This window comes from Rhipicephalus microplus, chromosome 6 (genome assembly GCF_043290135.1).
Source record: "Rhipicephalus microplus isolate Deutch F79 chromosome 6, USDA_Rmic, whole genome shotgun sequence".
NCBI lineage: Eukaryota > Metazoa > Arthropoda > Arachnida > Ixodida > Ixodidae > Rhipicephalus > Rhipicephalus microplus.
In genome coordinates, this window is record NC_134705.1 from 86500948 (window position 1) to 86518350 (window position 17403).

The window sequence follows — 17403 nt, forward strand, 5'->3', positions numbered from 1 at the left end:
CATCTTGTTGTTAAATAAGGAATAAAGAGCCAAAATAGTATGTTTATGAATGCGTGCCAACTCCTTCATTCTATTAGCTCTGCAGAAAAAGATCAGTGCCGCAAGATTTCTGCACGGTCTCTCTGTAAGAGGGTTGTCTGTAGAATAAGGTTTGTGAGGCGCTGAAGTCGCGAGGATCACTGTTGCGCAGGATCCAGAGACATTGGCATTTAGCACTGTTCAGCCACTCACAGTCCCTGCCTTGGCGACCTGTCTCTGAAGCCAAGTCTTGGCTTGACTGATGTTAGAGATGGAGGTTCCACTCTGTTCTCCCGCCAGGTGAAGATCACTTGCTGAGATTCATTCTTTTTGTGCAAAAAACATTGTGCCAGTGAACATTGTGGGGTCTCGAAATGGCGAGCGAGCGCCACGCTCTTGGAGTGAACGGACACAGTTGACACGGTCGGTACAAACCAAACAACGTACATACATTTAACTAATTTATAACAACGATATCGTCCGCCGAATGATACCTCAATCGTGACCAACCCACTAAGACATCCTTACACACAATTTCCATACACTCCAAAACATGACAAACACAATAACACGACAAACACACGATAACATACCCAAGGTGGTGTCGCCAACGCTTGACTTACCACGTGGGCGCCCCGGCGCGCAGGCCGCGGTATGACGCGCTGAGGACCCACGCTAGAGACAACCGTTCACGGCAACCGCCACGCGCCCATGAAACTCACTCAACTCTCGCCCGCACCTGCCACCAAGGCTTTCTTTCCGCCAGGGGTCACCGCTCGCCTACACAACGCCACCTACCGTCTGGTAGTTGTAGCCTGAAATGCGGCTTTTGGGCGAGACACGTGTGGCACGCAGCGCAAACAACTTTACAAGGTGTATCAGCACCCCCACATCATTTGTTCCCTAGTGACTGAAATTTATGTAGAAAGGTAACTGTGTAAGCTCACAAAGCGTGCCCTAATGCACGTGTTGCTTCTACTCCTGTCAGATTCCTGTCAGTAAAAACTTTCAGAGTTACCGAAGCCGTGCAAAGGGATGACGGCAAAAGGATGGCAACGTCTCCTGGGAAAGGAGGGATGGTTGTGCAAATTCCTTCTAGCCTGTAGAACAATCAATGAAGGATGCTGCTGCAAGACATTGAATAGCTTTCTCCACACAATTCAAAACGAGAGAAGGCGCAGGCTAACGAAGGGGGTGCGTGTCCATGAGGGCAACGCTAGTCTGCTCATTGCTCGTGTAGCAAGCGATTTCGTCAACAAATTGAGGTGAGATGCTGTCCAATTCAGGAAAAAAATGGTAGTCAATTCAGGCTATGTCTTGGCTGTCTTGACGTCCAAGACATAGCCTCAATTGATTACCATCTTTTTCCTGAATTGAAAAAACGCCTCTGTGGGATGCATTTTAGAACTGCAGAAGAGCCGCAGAAAAAGGCTTAAAATCTCCCTTCACCACGCGATGGGAGAGTTATACTGTTCAAGCATTAAGAAGATTGTACAACACATGTACAAGTGCATTGATCTCGATAACAATTATGCCAAAAATAAGGAGACGGTCTAAGCTTTTCAAAAAGGTATTATTAAATGCCATGAAACATGTTTTCCATAATGAAAAAACATTGGGAACATTATTTTATGGACAACCCTCGTACATGGCTTTATTTGATTTCCCCATTCGTGTAGCAAATGCTCCATTAAGTCAGTGTTAGCACTTCCACGCTTCCAACACGGAGAAACAGTGCTAGCTTTCATCATATTTCACACTTTATATTTAGCAAATGTTTCATTAAAGGTTTAACATAAAATGTGAGTACAGTTTCCCGCACTTATGTTCCCCTGCTGATTACGAAACAAGCATTTGCACGAACAAGCGACAACAAAGGAGAGGAAAAAAAAAATCTCGCGAGACGTAGCCAGTGATGTATTTCTGGACGCATGAACGGCTCAGTCATGCAGGCTTACAACGTCAATTCACCTTCTTTACAAGGTGAAACTTGCGTTGTGAACAAAAATGGGACACGACACACGAACCATGAACAATACTTTAATTACACAAATTAGCCCACATGCTATAATGTATGTATAAACTATCAAACAATGCCCCCATTCATTATTTCACTTCTACTGATCATCCTGAGAAATGGCTGCCTCATGGTATATAATTTTGTTCAGTTCAATAACAAGGCCGTCAGAGGTTGTACAACACCTATACAATGCAAACCAGAAAATCTTACTCTCGACTTTCTGTTATAATGCTAAGCTCATTCATTTATACCATGAAGCAAATCAAACACTTTTTGCAAGCCTCGTTTGAACTGGCTCTTTGAGGTGTGCAATGTTGCACTCCTCTTTGAGGAGTGCAACAAATGTGCAATGAATGCGTGCTAATAAAGTGCAACCATCATTTGAAAACATTGAGTAAGAAGAAACCAGTTGGCGACACTGTGACAGACTGTAATTAGAAAGTGAACTGCTTTCAAAACACAATCCCCGATATGTCAAACAAGACCACACAGCATACAGAGCACATGAAACGCGAAAATAGCCTGGTCACCTGACTACACTACATCTAATGGAAGACAGCACTCGTTTGAAAGCCAACATTAAACATGTGCATATAGACATGTTTCCCACACCTATATCACATGTCTGTCAGATTTGTTCGTTTGTGCTCCTTTTTTGCGGCTTGAAGCAATGCCTCCACCGCGGTCACAGCACTCTTAAAGTGGGCGCATGCAGCAGCGTTGCAGTGATGCTTTCCCATTGGTTGCCCGCATAGTGCCATGAGTGCCCACAGGGTATTTAAGTACGCTCAATGTTATGTAGATTATTAAAATTTCCAGCACATGCAGCCGTATAAACAATTGCTCGTGTTGCACACAACTGCTGGCTATGACCACATACTCCAAGAAAATAGTTTTTTTTTTTTTTTTGATAGTGCGGCCTGTAGTCTCTTAAAGGTACCGACAACTGCCCAGAACATGGAAATGAGATGACTGCACAGATGGAATGATTGTCTCTCGTAGCGACTCAAACCATATCCTATTTTTTCCGTGAGAAGTGTATTTATAAATTTATTGCTTCATTGAAAATCGTACAAAATAGACTGTGGCACCCCTGGTGGCAAAAACCTAAATTATTCTATGTACCCTGTCACGTGGCCTTAGATTAGTGTATGCTGTCAACAATTTTCTTGTTAGTATTCAAATATTGTCTGCTTCTCAATAGTAATAGATATTACTCCATAAAGAACTAGGTACATACTATAGGCCTGCGTTAGTAGTACGCAATAAAGTAGCACTGCCTTTGCATGACGTAATTATCTCATGCTCGTCAGTGCATCTTGGGCAACTTTTCTGCATGCTAATTAAGCCATACACACAGTTTCCAGGGCGCTAATATATTAGAGTGATGTGGTTTTTTTCTACTTACACTTTGTCTTAGAAACGGCATGTACTGCTACTCGGCACAGCCGCGCATTATGCGCAGTGATGTTTTCGGGGACTTGGCTTGACTTGTGGGGCGAGAGATAGTAACGACAATGGGACAAGCCATCCACGATACAGGCGCAACAACCTTTGGAGCAGGTGCATGCAATATGGTACAAATACAGGGAAGCTGTATGAAGCCACATCGTCTCATTGTAAGGGCTTGTTATTTTCAAGAATAGTTGTAAAGCTCAGAGTAAATGTGGTTGAGCATAGTTACAGGAACTCTTGCGAAAGTAGAGCAACGACAGCATGCACAAGTGGCAAGAAGGACTACCGGCGTCGCGATCAATTTTCAGCGTTGCTGGACAAAAAGGCACGTCCGTGTTCGGAGCCTTTCAGATAGAAAAATACTGCTTATAAAATAACTACTTGCTTTTGGGATTATCTACTGCAGCTAGGAACACTACGAAGGGTATGCTTCTTGTCGTGCCAGAAAAAGCTGGGTTGAAAAAAATTAGTTTTCGGTCCTTTCAATGATGATTGCAACTTCTCAGTGGTAGTGCTAGCCATAGCTGATAAAGGTGTCGCTAATACAAAAGAAACACAAATGCAGTTGATGTATGCACACTAGCATACACAACAGAAAACGCCAATCACACTGCTACCCTTTAAATACAATTTAATCAGCTTTTGTTTAATCAGCTTTCGTTGATCAGCTTTTGTTGAAAAATTTAATCAGCTTTTGTTGAAACACGCGAGAAGGCAAGCCTCTCCGTGCAACCTTTGGCAATATTATTATCATGAGCTAACATAACAGTACCATTAAAACAACAATACCACTGTACACAATCTTGAATAAACATTATTATACAATCATATAACACGTACACACACATATTAAAATAATTAAAAACTGTACACTCTGCATAAATCAGTTAAATATCAAAGAAGGCACACTAATAAGAGTAACGCTCGATCGAATTGAGCGTTACGATATCTGAAGTTTGCTTTAGCTTGAATTTCAGTACTTGAAGTATTTTCAACAACTGATATATGCATCTTGAAAACCGTGCATACAGGTGAGGACGAAGAAGGAAAAGACAACATTGTCCCGTTGTCGATTCCTTCTTCCTCCTCATGTGTATGCACTATTTTCAGAATGAATACCAAGGAACTTGCCCAAATCTCTTTTTCCTAAACAAATATATGCATTTTCCTGTATATAATACTTAAAACATGGTTTCACAATACTGCGATTCATGCCACCGATAAATCAACCTCTCAGGTGCACCGCTCTGTCGTGAGCCACACCACAAGGGGAAGATTCATTTCGAATGAAATCTTTTTTTTAAATTTTGAGCAAAGATACAGAGTACTCAGATTACAGTAACATTCAAAGTGTGCCATATTCTACCATGAACAATTCTCGCCCCCAACAAGAACAGAGCGAAAGATAAATTTCACACACTACCTGCAAATTTTCAATAGCACCTGAATATCAAAATTTTCACGATAAAGTGACTGCAAAATTAAACTTTTGTTGATTTTCAAGCAAATCACAAATTTTCAAAATTTATATAAACATCAGGCAGTTGCACATCACTTTTGTGAAATTCCGCTATGAATTAGGGCAATTTGATACAAACTGCTATTCGTGTAGACCTCATAAATTATATTTACGCTAGCGTACTTTCAAGACCTAGTTGCACAAAGTATAATACGAAAAAAATCTTTTAGTATTTCAAACCTTTCACGTTTCTGACCCAGTTGTAAATTGAAGAGAAATGTTTGCCTTTTGTGTGCCTTAGGCACACAAAAGGCAAACACACATTAGAATGCACATTTAGAAAGACCAACACTTATCTTTGCTGAGAGATAACAGTTGAACAACAGTGGCCAAATCACATCTGCATATATGTACAAAAACAACCTGAATAATGTAGCTGCTTTTTATTTTTTTCTCCTGGGGTTTTAGATGCCGAAACCACAGTATGATTACGAGACAGACTGTAGTGGAGGGCTCGAGAAATTTTGACCATCTCATGTGCTTTCACATGCATTAAAGCTACACGGGCTTCCAGCATTTGGTGCTTTATGCATGTAAACCATCACTGGAAATATTGGGCCAAGAAAGAAAGTCCAGCAACTGTTTCTTGCTTGAGAAGCATGCTTGCCCCATACAAGACAGAATGCTTATTGTACAAGCGGAGGAGTAGGCTGCGTTGCCATGCTTGGGTTGTTTTCCTTGAAGTTTATGCACCGCGGATGAAATGGGGGGGAGAATGCTTCACAAAAAGGATTTCTGAAGGACTGTGACGTTCTGACTGCCTGCCAGCACGGATTATTTCATCCCCGACAAACACAAGTGAACTCCCGCACAATTGTCAAATGAAAATTACGGCAAAGCTTAAAATCTCAAACAAGTTTCGCTGGCAGAAAAAACAAACTGGCACACAACTTGAGCTAGAATGCAAATATGACACGAACTAAAAAGTCATGGCAGATATTGCTTATACTGAGAAATGATCAGCTGGCTTTATGAGGATTTGACATTTGCACAAGCCAATACAAGTTTTTGAGGTACCCACAATACCCATAAAACAAGCAATCGAATGCTCACGGGTCAGTCGCTTGCAAGCTTGGCTTCTTGGTCACGCAACTGCACTCACAATGCTCCTAGACCAACCTGCAATGCAGGGGCAAGAGGTACATACACGCTGTCACTCATTTTATGCTGCAACCACACTGCGAGCAGATGTGAATAAGACTAACTGATTGTGACGCACTTGCTTGCAGCAACAGACAGGTCGTGTGAACCTTGGTCACAGTGAATCATCTCTTGGTCGCCAATTGTGGTCAATCACTAGTGGGAATGCACGCGTAGCACTTGTTTTAGATCAAAGAGACATACTTATAACCTGCAGGACACCCACTGTGAGACACCAACACAACAATCTCGTTAGGTTGCACTAAAACACAGAGTACACACTGGAGAGAGCTCTCTGCTACTTTTGGGCACGAGAGTATAATCGAACATTACAACATAAGTCATATCTATTTCGTCATACGAAACCATAGTGCCATACATGGCACAATACATACGCATGAGGTGCAACACAATGCCATAGAACCGAGCAACGCTCTCACTTACAAAGTAACGAAGCACAACCTGCGCGGGAGCAGTATAACAGACCAGAAACTATCACAGCCGACGTGCGACTCCTGTGGCACTGCGTGTGCCCCGGTGCTCTAGAAAGGACATTTCTTCTGTTAAGCCTTTCAATGGAACTCAAGGAAGAGTGTGGCAGTGCTGGCGATCAACAGAAGTTGTCGCTACTTTGCAATGGCACTACACAGCAAGTACCGAGTCAAGAGGCGACTCTGTGCTCAATCCTGCAGAGTGAAGGAGGAGCTTCAAGTCTATGATTATCCAAGAGCGCTAACGTAAAAGCTCTGCGAAGTTTTTTAGGGCTCATGTCGATGTCCGCTGCCTGGTGCTGCTGCTTGCCTCTTGGCCGCCACCCATTGAAGAGAGACTAGTGCTGCTTTCGTGCGACGTTGCCCCAAAGAGTTGCCTCAGAGTCTTCCCCGTCTTCTCGTCCAGCTCTGCTGAAGGAAGAACATTGTCTGGTTAGCCTTCCCTTAGGCTTCAAGTAACAGCCTCAAGTGTCACAATCACTTAAGGATCACAAGGGAAAGCAGGGAGCAAGCCTTCATCTGCCAATCGTCACAGGCCTTACTATTAGCATTGCTATGCAGACCAGAATACTGGAGCATTCTGAGCAAGGTAGTCAAGAGAAAGTTCAGGTTTTGGCAGCACTGCATAGTTCACTCATTTCAAAACAAACAATGCAGACGCGCATTGTGCAACTGCGAATTGGAAGTTGAACGCCCTCTTAGTTGACATGAAACTAAATTTTCTCATGGATGCCATAAGCATCTTTGTGACAAGCACCCATGTACATAGATGTCACGTACATCAGCTTGTGCAAAGGGCTATCAATGCTCCTTCATTAATGCTGGCACCTTGGCTATGGTGTGATGCTGGGAGGATTAAGATGAGTGCACTGGGAACAGATGTTTTAAGCAGAACATTAAAATAAATGTGGTGACTATGGCATGATGCTGACTCTGCAACCACTGAAGTTTATTTGAAGTTGATGTTTACCACAGCAAAAAATACAAAACATGTGATAAGCTACAGACTGCGATGGGATATTGACATCTAAAGGGTCCCTGCAACAATTTTTGCAGTAAGTCTTGCTTTATTAATTAAGTTATTGCCTCAGAAATTTGCAAAAATTTGAAGAATCTATAAAGTACAAGTAGAGTTGAAGCATTTCCCAGGTATCCTGAATATGTGTTGCAGGGGCCCTAAAAAGCATAAGTGGTATTTGAATTGCCTTGAGATAAGCACGTTGTGTTGCTAGAAATCGGGCCACTGAAGGGGATGTAAGCATACAGGCCAATATCATGCCAATAGAACACATACTGAGTACGGTGAAAGGGAAAGTATGTGCCCTAACTAGTCCTACATTGACTAGCTTCAACCCGTCAGCACTGAACAGCAGTGACAAAAGTAGTGTAAAGAAAAGCTGCACACACTCATAAAAAACACAAAGAGAGCAACAAACAGCAATTTACAACATTCTTCATGAAGTACACATCACGCACCCATTACTGCCATGAGTATTTTGTTTTGATGCAATTCAGATTTCACCTGAAAACACTGTAAGCAAATGCTTGGTGCAGACTGTGTCGCAATGCATGAGTAGCTTCGAGATTGTTTGAAATCGTTCTGTGAAGATGGCGTGCAAACCTCAAACTGTCTAGTTTATTTGAGAGCTTACGCAGCCACCAGCAAATGAAGCTGGAATCTTTGATAGCACACGTATAAATAGCCGATGTCCTTGACCACTTAACAGATTACTTGACAGCTGACCGCCTGTTTGGCACTATGAGTGCACAGTGTGTATTACGAGGTTCGAATTTTCGCTTTCTTAGCACAAGTTCACCCAAATAAACATTTTTTTCTTGAACTCATAACAAAGTTTGTGAATTCACAAAAGTAGAACCACACAAAAAATTGTGCCAAGAGATTTGAGTGGCAATAACTAAGTATTACATTCAGTACCGTATTTCGGTCTTATACGTACTTTGATAGGCAATGTGTAGGCTTTGTGAGTTATGAGCTAGTTTAGCAAACGCAGTGTATGGAATGTTTCAGTACCTGGAAAGCACGGTCTGTCACTGTGGCGTGGACCAGTGCCGTCCCACCTAAGAGGAACCTACAACACGAGCAGGAGTTGGCAGACTAAACACCGGGAACATTATTACAGTGGGACCGTTTGGTCCTCTAGATTAAAAAAGAAAAGTGAAGAACCGAACTGGAGGTGCATAAAACCTGACAAAATAAATTTATGCTCAATGTCGTCATATATTTTTCTGTCTCTTTTACTCGAGCGTAATCTAGGAGGACGCACCTCTCCTCTTCCTGATCTTGGCGTCGCCTGTTTCCTTGACAATGTCAGGCTGGCCGCAGCTGGCGTCGCTAGACGAGTCAGCTGCAAATAAACATGCATGACATCAGATTACACAGCTTTCATTGTAGATGTATACGCTAAGAATAGCGCTTCAGTTCCCAAGTGGCTACGGTACTATAAATGCGTCAATTCAAAGGCTTTGGAGGTTTATTGGAACTGTTCCTGCATATTGTCTCAGGCATGCCTGTATTGTCACAGTATGCTAGTGACATGGCATTCGCATTGTCATTCCAGCTACACCAAGATTCTGCCTCATGAATGGCAAAAGATGGAACCGATGCTAAAAAACTGTGGTCACTATTATGCTGGAGAATAAAACGTTACATTATGCACACAATGGTTAAGCATGGCAGGCCAAGCACTGCAGCGACATGTGACTGCTATCATACAATGCAGCTGCAAGGATAACAAATGCCAAAGACACAAAGGGTGCTTTGGGTGTTCTATCTAATGTCAGCCATTTCATGTGATCACAACAGACCATTTACTTCGCACAGCAGTAGTCAGACGGAGAGTGTTTCCTACGCAATGCTTCAGAGGTGACTGTAAAATTGCACGTAGTTAACTTTCTTAATGTGGAACAAAGCACTGTGATCATGCGCCAGTGGCATTCTGCAGATTCAGCAGCCTAGTACATTGATGCGGCCAATGGCACAAGTACATGTGCCATGCTATTCATCAATAGAGCATTGTAAGAAAATATTTACATTGTAACACGAAATGGCGTGCCAACATTGGACAATGTCGTATAAAAAGCACGCTGGAGATGTATATTCTGTGGAGTTTCAGCCTGGGTTGCAACAGACAACTCTTCAGAAATGTTCCTCTCAAGTGAAACTCAATAGCGGCAACAATCATTGACCATGACTTCCTAGATAATGCGTTGTAACTTAGTGCGGAAGACCCTTAAATGTCTTGAACTCCGTAAAGCTCCAGTCACACACGTTTCGATTGAGGAAAAATAAAAAGCTTTGTTGCGATTATGCTCGAATGTCACCTGCCAGAAAAAAGTGGGTATGGAGTGGCACAGCAGTGAAACCAGATTGGGCTTTTCAAGGGTCAGTAGTGAGAACAATATAACTTTTCTTGTATTATACTCAGTTACTCTTCTGCAATACCAAAAGCACCATTCTGGCCACATTTTACTGCCACTCTCTCTGTAGTTTATAGATTATTTTCATATCGAACCTTGTTGCAGAAATACAATACAGTATTACTGTTAAATATTAGAAGAAAAGGACGACGACAGGACTAGCGCGTATTTCGGAACAGCCATCAGTGGACGCGATATAACTGCTCTTCGGGGGGCAATAAAGTAGCCCCGTTTCCATAATTTTCACGATGAGGCTTCTTTTCTTCTACAATTACCATACTGCACCTCCTTTGTCTCATGCTTCTGCTGCTCCAGATTCTAGCGAAGGCATTCCAACACCACAAATGCTTTCTTTAAACGATTACTTTGGGGTTGTCGTGCAGCACTATAGCCTCTAAGCATACGCATGGTGATGGAAGAACTAACTGTTCGAGGGACACATTGTCGATGAGACAGGGAGCACCTGAAGTACAACCAAACAAAAAAGAAGCAGCAGTACAATAATACTGGACTGCATTTTTTAACTTGCTAAAAGGCTATGTACCGAAGCAAATACAAACAGAAAACTAGTAGCAGGAAACATTCAATTGTTCTGTGTGCAGCATGTGGGCTTCTAGAGCGGCCATTCAAAGAAAGAAAACCTACCAGCCATTGATTTACTCAAACCCCATTATAAAAAGTTGCATCTTACAGCTTAATATGTTTGTTACAACTAAAAATTTGTTACATAAAGGTAGATTCCTAACACTATATGTACTGAAGACTATTTCTAATTTACTTCATTATAGCCGATGTTTTGTTATATTCGGGTTTGTTTTATTGAGGTTTGAGTGTATGCAAATGTTGGCTTCGCACATTATTTTGCAAACGAAACAATAGGAACCACACTTATATTCGCTTTATTTTATGCAGACCAGAACAGTCAAAGCTTTCAGTGATGACTATTTGTAAAAGATGGCAGTGTAAATCTCAAACATTCATTTGGCCTTGGCACTGTCACAAAAAATTTTAAAAAATCTTTATTTGTAGAAGACTTGACATGAAAACTGAGACGACACATTCTTTGCACAGAAGAATGACCAGAAGAAGATTTTCTATATTCCACAAAGCATGTCTAACGATTGCGTTGTTTGCATCAGAATGAGAGTATGGACAGTCAAGAGTAATACTAACAACAGTGCTGTTACCATACGCCAGTACTCTTCACTCTGTCGAATATGATGCATACATCATGCTTGTTTCTTTGCAAAGATCAATTCATGCTGATGCAGCACCACGTGCAAGTACTTCTTACGCTGCATGTAATGTTAAGGCAGCCGAGCCCAAGTCTCGAATGCATGTGTGGAGACATCGCGCTGTACCAGCAATTTACACTGACACTAGTACTGCGTACCAGATCTCACAATATTGCGCGTTATGCACCATAAACATGACCCGTCTTATACTTGGCGACAACTTTTCTTGGCACTGAAGGGAAACCTACGGAGCCAAATCACGGGCGTCTTACCACGAGTCAGGATAGTTCCAAAGTAGCGCCCGTGTTTTCAACGTGAAATAGAAATGTTCCTCCTTTACTTTTCCACGTGGAGAATGCAGCTCACACCTGTAAAATATTCGTATTTTTTTAAATTTATCTGTCGTGACTTCGTGTTTTTGAACGCGTGAAAAAGTCCCGCTTTATCACGTGCACCTCAAACGCTAGGCGGGGTCTGCGCCTACAGGAAACGCTGATGGCGCGACCCCATCACTTTCCACAGCGTTACGAGACGCGCGCCAAAACAGACTACTTCGCGTAGTGCTACATGTGCAGAAGCTCTGCCTTTGTAGCTTTCCCTTCAGGGCCAAGAAAAGTTGTTGCCTAGTATAGCTGGCAAGGACACAGGCACAAGGTAACAAAAGCTGTAGTGCTTTATTTTTAAATTTCCTCATACTAACAACTGCATGGGTTGTTTTTGTAACCAATACAAACTACTGTGCCTAAGGTCGAATGAGAGGCGTTTCACTGGGAAAACATTCGAAGGGCGGAGGGTATTCCGAACCGCCCAAGTCGTAGTCTTTCCATTCCAACTCCAGCTTTGCAAGTAGCGACGGCATGTCCGTACCTTCGGTCTCGTCGACGTTTTCGTCCACTTTGGCTTTCTCGGCGCCCTTCTTCCTGGCGTCCGAGGAGCGGCGGCGCGGCTTTGGCTTGGCCGGAGTGAGGTGGTTCCAAGAGAGCAGTGCCACCAGGCTCACAAAAAAAAAGTTGGTCGATATGCCCACGACGGCCGACAAGAGCGGCCAGTTGTAGAGGAGGTACCTGCCATCAGCGAAGCTAGAATGAGAGCCCTTCCCTTCCCAGGAATGCCGATCTGCAGCATCTGACAGAAGACGCAACAAAAGGCGTGCAGCCCTAGGGAACAACGCAGAATGGTTGCGATGGGAGCCAACTGTTAAGTGGCCTTTCATCTATTCGCTTTCTAGTAAAGAGTGTGCAAATAGCGATTTCCAAGGCCAAATTGAATACGAATCAAATGGCACCAGAAATTCATTGAATCTCAAATAGTGCACAAACAAAAATAATACAGACTGACACTCACAACCTAGCACTTCTAATTTCAACATTAGGAACAAACAAGCAGATTATTTGTATGCTCATAATATTTGCTATTCCTGATGCTATCGCAATAACTGAACTAGTGTAATTTACAAATACTGTGCTTACCTTAATCCAGTGAAATCTGCGTATATTTTTAGTGTTGCAGTGTAGACCTCGATGTGGCTATTTCTGATGACCAGGCCTGCTTGCGTGGCCGGCTTTGACTGAAAATGCACGATTAATGTTACTCGAGAGATCCGCAGTGCAAAAAACATGGCACGACTGTCAGCGCAACACTCCTTGGGAAGCTGCAATACTAAAGAAACTCTAGTCTTTACGCCTCATTCTAATGCAATTGAGCTATTACATCATACTTCGAGCACAATCCATTGACCTCACTCCTCTCACATCAATGTAATCTGCAAGTCATGACATCACAATCTAATGATACTGTTTACGACTCCGCAGTGCTGCCTGCAGTAAGTGGAAATACAAAGGCTATGTTTGGTTTGCTGCTCTATAAGAAGTAGTACTGGCGTGCATTTTCCAAGTTGTAAAAACACTGCTGCAGCCTTCACATGGATAGCAATTATGCTTAATAAGCTGAAAAATAATAATTTGATACAAAAATAGGTTTTGTGCTGTGAAATCCAATGCAGCATCAACATCATCAAGGCGTTTTAATATACATTGAGGAGCATCTCTAGATAGTGTCTATAGGTATGAGTACGAAAACATGTTGGGCCAGTTGGTTCTTGCTTGATCCAAATGTTTACAACACAAACAGACGTGAAAAAATTGTAAGCACAATATCTTTCAAGATTTTATATTTTCATCACTGGTTTAGCATTATAAGCATCTGGAACTAGGCATGAGTATCAATACCATGCGACTATTGATACTAAACTTGCTTCACATTGGCTAGGCCTATCACTGTACTACCGTGCACATTCTCATGAGCAACAAATCTACAGACATGAGAGGATCTTCAATAAAGCCAATTTTTGTCTCCATCTACAAGTTGAAACTGAGGACCGCAATTTGAACTCGCTGTTCAAAGAATTCGAAACTTTTAGTTTGTGAATCTTCTCTACAAATAAACTCAAACATTTTTGTGGTTGCGATTTATATAGCTCTGTTCAACATACATCTACATGAGCCACAGCTGTTTGGTTTATGCGACCACATCTATCAAATGCAATGGTACTAGGAACATGGTGCATCTGCCGCTATCCCTCCAGTCATGAGTGTGTCTATGTGAAAGTTACAACACCAATAGTGTTTCGATACACATGCTTATATGGCGTAAAAGGGGTCCCTCGCTAGGCCATGTGGTGAATTCTTTGAACGATCAAACACATCAAAGCCAGAAATTTCAGCTGTTTTGCAGCAGCACGCAACTGACTTGATGCCATTAGCATTGCTTCGCCAATGCACTTTATTTTTGCATTGCCAAGACCTAGTGAGGAGCAACCAGTAGTCTCTAATTTGCACTCGTTGGCTCATCCTGACAATGCCCACAAACTGAAAACAGAAGGAACACACAACAGGGTGAGCACTTAACTACCAAATGGCACAGGAAGTACAGTGCAATTTGTGCTCAAAGCGTATAAGAGATTATCGTTTGGTATAAGCAGTACTAGGTTGAAGTTCCATGCAGGCCCTGCTGTACACTGCAAACCTAGATATGAAGAATTCAGATATAACGAAATTGCAGTTATAACAAAGTATATGAAGAGTACTCTTGCATTTGACATAGTTCTAGGAATATACCTTTATAACGAATTTTTCGATATAGCGAACTCACTTTCCTATAAGGTTCAACTTTATTATGATGAGCTTTGAGTGCGTGTGTTCTTTTTGTCTTTATATTCAGGACATTTTGTGAACACCGTCATCATAATGCACCATTCAAAATATAAAAAAATGATGAATGGAAGCGTGACATGTATAACTTACATAGTCTTCCACATACTTCTCAAACAGCTGGAGAGACACCGTCTGCTTCTCCTCTGCCGAGCCAAAGAGGAGCATCGGAATGTAAGCCAACGTGGAGAAGAGTTTGACGAGCATAGACTTGTAACGAAGAACACCCTGTTAGAGGACAAATTAGTGAGGGGAGAAAGCGTTACAATGTGGACGCTAATCAGCACAAATCAAAGCACATTAGAACGTGCGCAGAAAGGTTAGTTGGTTGCCCGTGTGATGTGTCTGTAGTTCAATGCATGCGGACGTGGATGCAAGGTATTGTACAAGTGAGTTTCATAGACCTGGACTTCCAGACAGGAGACGGTGATTTTTTCTTTTCGGTTTGGATTATTTGAATTTGCACAACGTATGTTAATAAATGGATACCTTCGGGATACAAACATTGCAAAATCTCACCGCTGGTTTTGGTGATGTGTCACACTCATTTTTCTTAAATTCAAGTGTCAAATTTCATAGCTACTTAAAAATTTTTTTTTCATTCTACATTAATAATAATAATATCTGGAATTTAACATTGTAAAGCACGGTATAATTATGACAAACGTCATAGTGAAAAGTTCTGTAAATTTTGACTGCCTAGAGCTCTTTAACGTGCACCTGAATCTAAGTACACAGGCCTCCAACATTTTAGCCTCCATCAAAAATGCAGCCGCCACAGCCGAGATTCGATCCTGCTACCTTTGGGCTAGCAGTGGAGCGCCATTAGCACTAGACCATCATGGCAGGGCTTCTTTCTATAAGACGCCGTCTCTTTTCGCACTTTTCTTTGCGACCCTATTGTCGCCCTTTCGTTGTGATAAACCACGCCACGTGATGCAGACACTGTCATGGTATATACACAATACAATTGCTGGCTACGTTCGGCATAGGTAATTATGAAACTGGCTTCCATTAGTGTAGGAGGCAACAAAGAAGTATGTACATCGATGCGAGTGCTGACCTACACAAACATACAGCAAAACGCTGTCGCTACAGTGTTATTAGTTTTCGTAAAAGCGTTCCAAGGGCGCAGTTTTTGGAATGATTCGGCACTTGCAGTCGATTAAGCGAACCGTAGTCACTGTAGACAATTGACACCATGACTTTATAAGCCACTGAGTCTGGTTGTTCTGGAGCGTAGATTAACATGTGCTGTCTTGCCGTGCTACAGCTTTCAGGGACCGACACGGGAGATAGAATGCACGCAACAGGCCGACACAAGTGCAAAAGTACAGGGGGCATGCAAACTGACAGGCGACAAGTGCTGTGAGTGCATCCGGCAGGGCATGGCGGAAGTGAAGCATGCAAATAAGACAAGGCAAGAAAGCAGTGGAATACGAAGTCGAATGGAAATGAGGCAGGCACGTGTGTTCGGTGGGCTTTTGTACGAAGCTGCCAATTCCACACATACCAATGCATTGGCAAGGAGAAAAACAAAAAAAGAGCCAAGAGGCCTCAATAGGTTGCGACTAGAGTGAACGGAGTTAGACCATCAGCGTGCAGCCTTACCGATCTGTGCGTAGACTTCAGCACTTCCCCGTCTTCACTGATCATGTCGAGTACAACTGTGAACATACCTGCGCAAGTTCATTTAAAATCTGATCAACTGTTTATTAAATGTCACCAACACGAAGCAGTAAGAAATTCGCAGTGTATAGTGTGATTTTTCCACCCACAAGCAACTGTCGCAAGTTAAAAAAGAAAAGCAGAACCTTTTTACCGGTTCTTGTCTGACAACACAGGGCACAACACTTCAGTTCAATGGGACAAAATAGGATGACATCAGCTAGTCTCTTACGAGCTCTCCATTCATGCTCTGCGAACCAAACTGGACGAAATTGCAGCGCGAAATCTTCTCACCGATCCTCTGGTTTGCCTCGGACTCCGGCATCTCAAGATCCAGGTAGATCTTGTAGCGCTGTCCTCTGGCCAGGTACTGGAAGCGATAACCACATGAAGCGCGATATCGATAATCCCGTTACGGATGCTGAAACTGGCGCACAAAGCCGTCAAGATAACGCGCGATCGTTGAAAAGGGGAGGTGATCAAACGATATACACGCGCAGTGTGTGCGAAGAACACGTACGTCGTCTTGTCCCGGCCTCACGATGGTCACGTTGGCCATCAGGAAGTCGCAAAAGCCAGCGGGACATGCTCTGGACCTGCGAAAACGAAGCGCTCAGAAAGGTGCGACACAAATCGCATTATACGCGACCTCGTTTGCCGCTTCCGAAACCACTACTCAACGCCACTACCGGAAAAACAGCTGGAGTCCACGAGCACCCCAAGGTCGCGATACGAAAAGGGGAAAAAAAATTCCTCACGGTCTTCAAACTCACTCGAAGTGCAGGTGCACCGGAAAGACGTGCGATGACTTGGGAATGTAGTTCCAGTAGAAGACACCGTACAGCAGTATCGAAGTCCACGTTATCACCGAGAACAGCACGGCCACGAAGAAAGTCTGCGATACCAGCTGCCTGGCGCTGTTGAGCACGGTCAGCGGCAGCCTGAGCAGCGAGAGGATCATCGTGCCACGGCTGCTTCGCTCCAGGAAACTGGCGCACAACGATGGGCGATCATAACAGCGCGAACACAGATTACGTCCCGTAGATTTTCCCGAAGGGGGCCGCAGACGATTGCGGCGGCATTCTGTGGGCAGTACGTTTGTTTTGTTTAGATGATGCTTTATTACAGGTAGCGCACTGACTTTAAAACGGTAGCGCCAAAACTACGTAGTGGTGGAGAAGCGAACTGTAAACAAGACTGCCGTTACGAC

The 17403-nt window shown here is 43.0% G+C and overlaps 1 protein-coding gene across 4 annotated transcripts; it reads right to left on the reverse strand.

Moving 5' to 3' along the window:
- Nucleotides 1-6520: 6520 nt before the first annotated feature.
- Nucleotides 6521-17328, reverse strand: Seipin (lipid droplet biogenesis associated protein seipin). Of its 4 annotated transcripts, none has more exons than XM_037419008.2 (10): nucleotides 16967-17299; nucleotides 16714-16789; nucleotides 16488-16563; nucleotides 16137-16204; nucleotides 14619-14753; nucleotides 12786-12883; nucleotides 12184-12380; nucleotides 8929-9009; nucleotides 8676-8733; nucleotides 6915-7051 (listed from the first exon to the last, which is right to left on the reverse strand). In XM_037419008.2, exons 1-9 carry the CDS (start codon nucleotides 17152-17154, stop codon nucleotides 8723-8725), a joined length of 930 nt encoding a protein of 309 aa, XP_037274905.1. In that variant the 5' UTR covers nucleotides 17155-17299; the 3' UTR covers nucleotides 6915-7051; nucleotides 8676-8722. The 4 variants fall into 4 exon arrangements, with proteins under 4 accessions (XP_075722279.1, XP_037274904.1, XP_037274905.1 ...); XM_075866163.1 differs by having other exon boundaries at nucleotides 6928-7054; XM_075866164.1 differs by lacking the exon at nucleotides 8676-8733 and having other exon boundaries at nucleotides 6521-7054; nucleotides 16967-17328.
- Nucleotides 17329-17403: the final 75 nt, after the last annotated feature.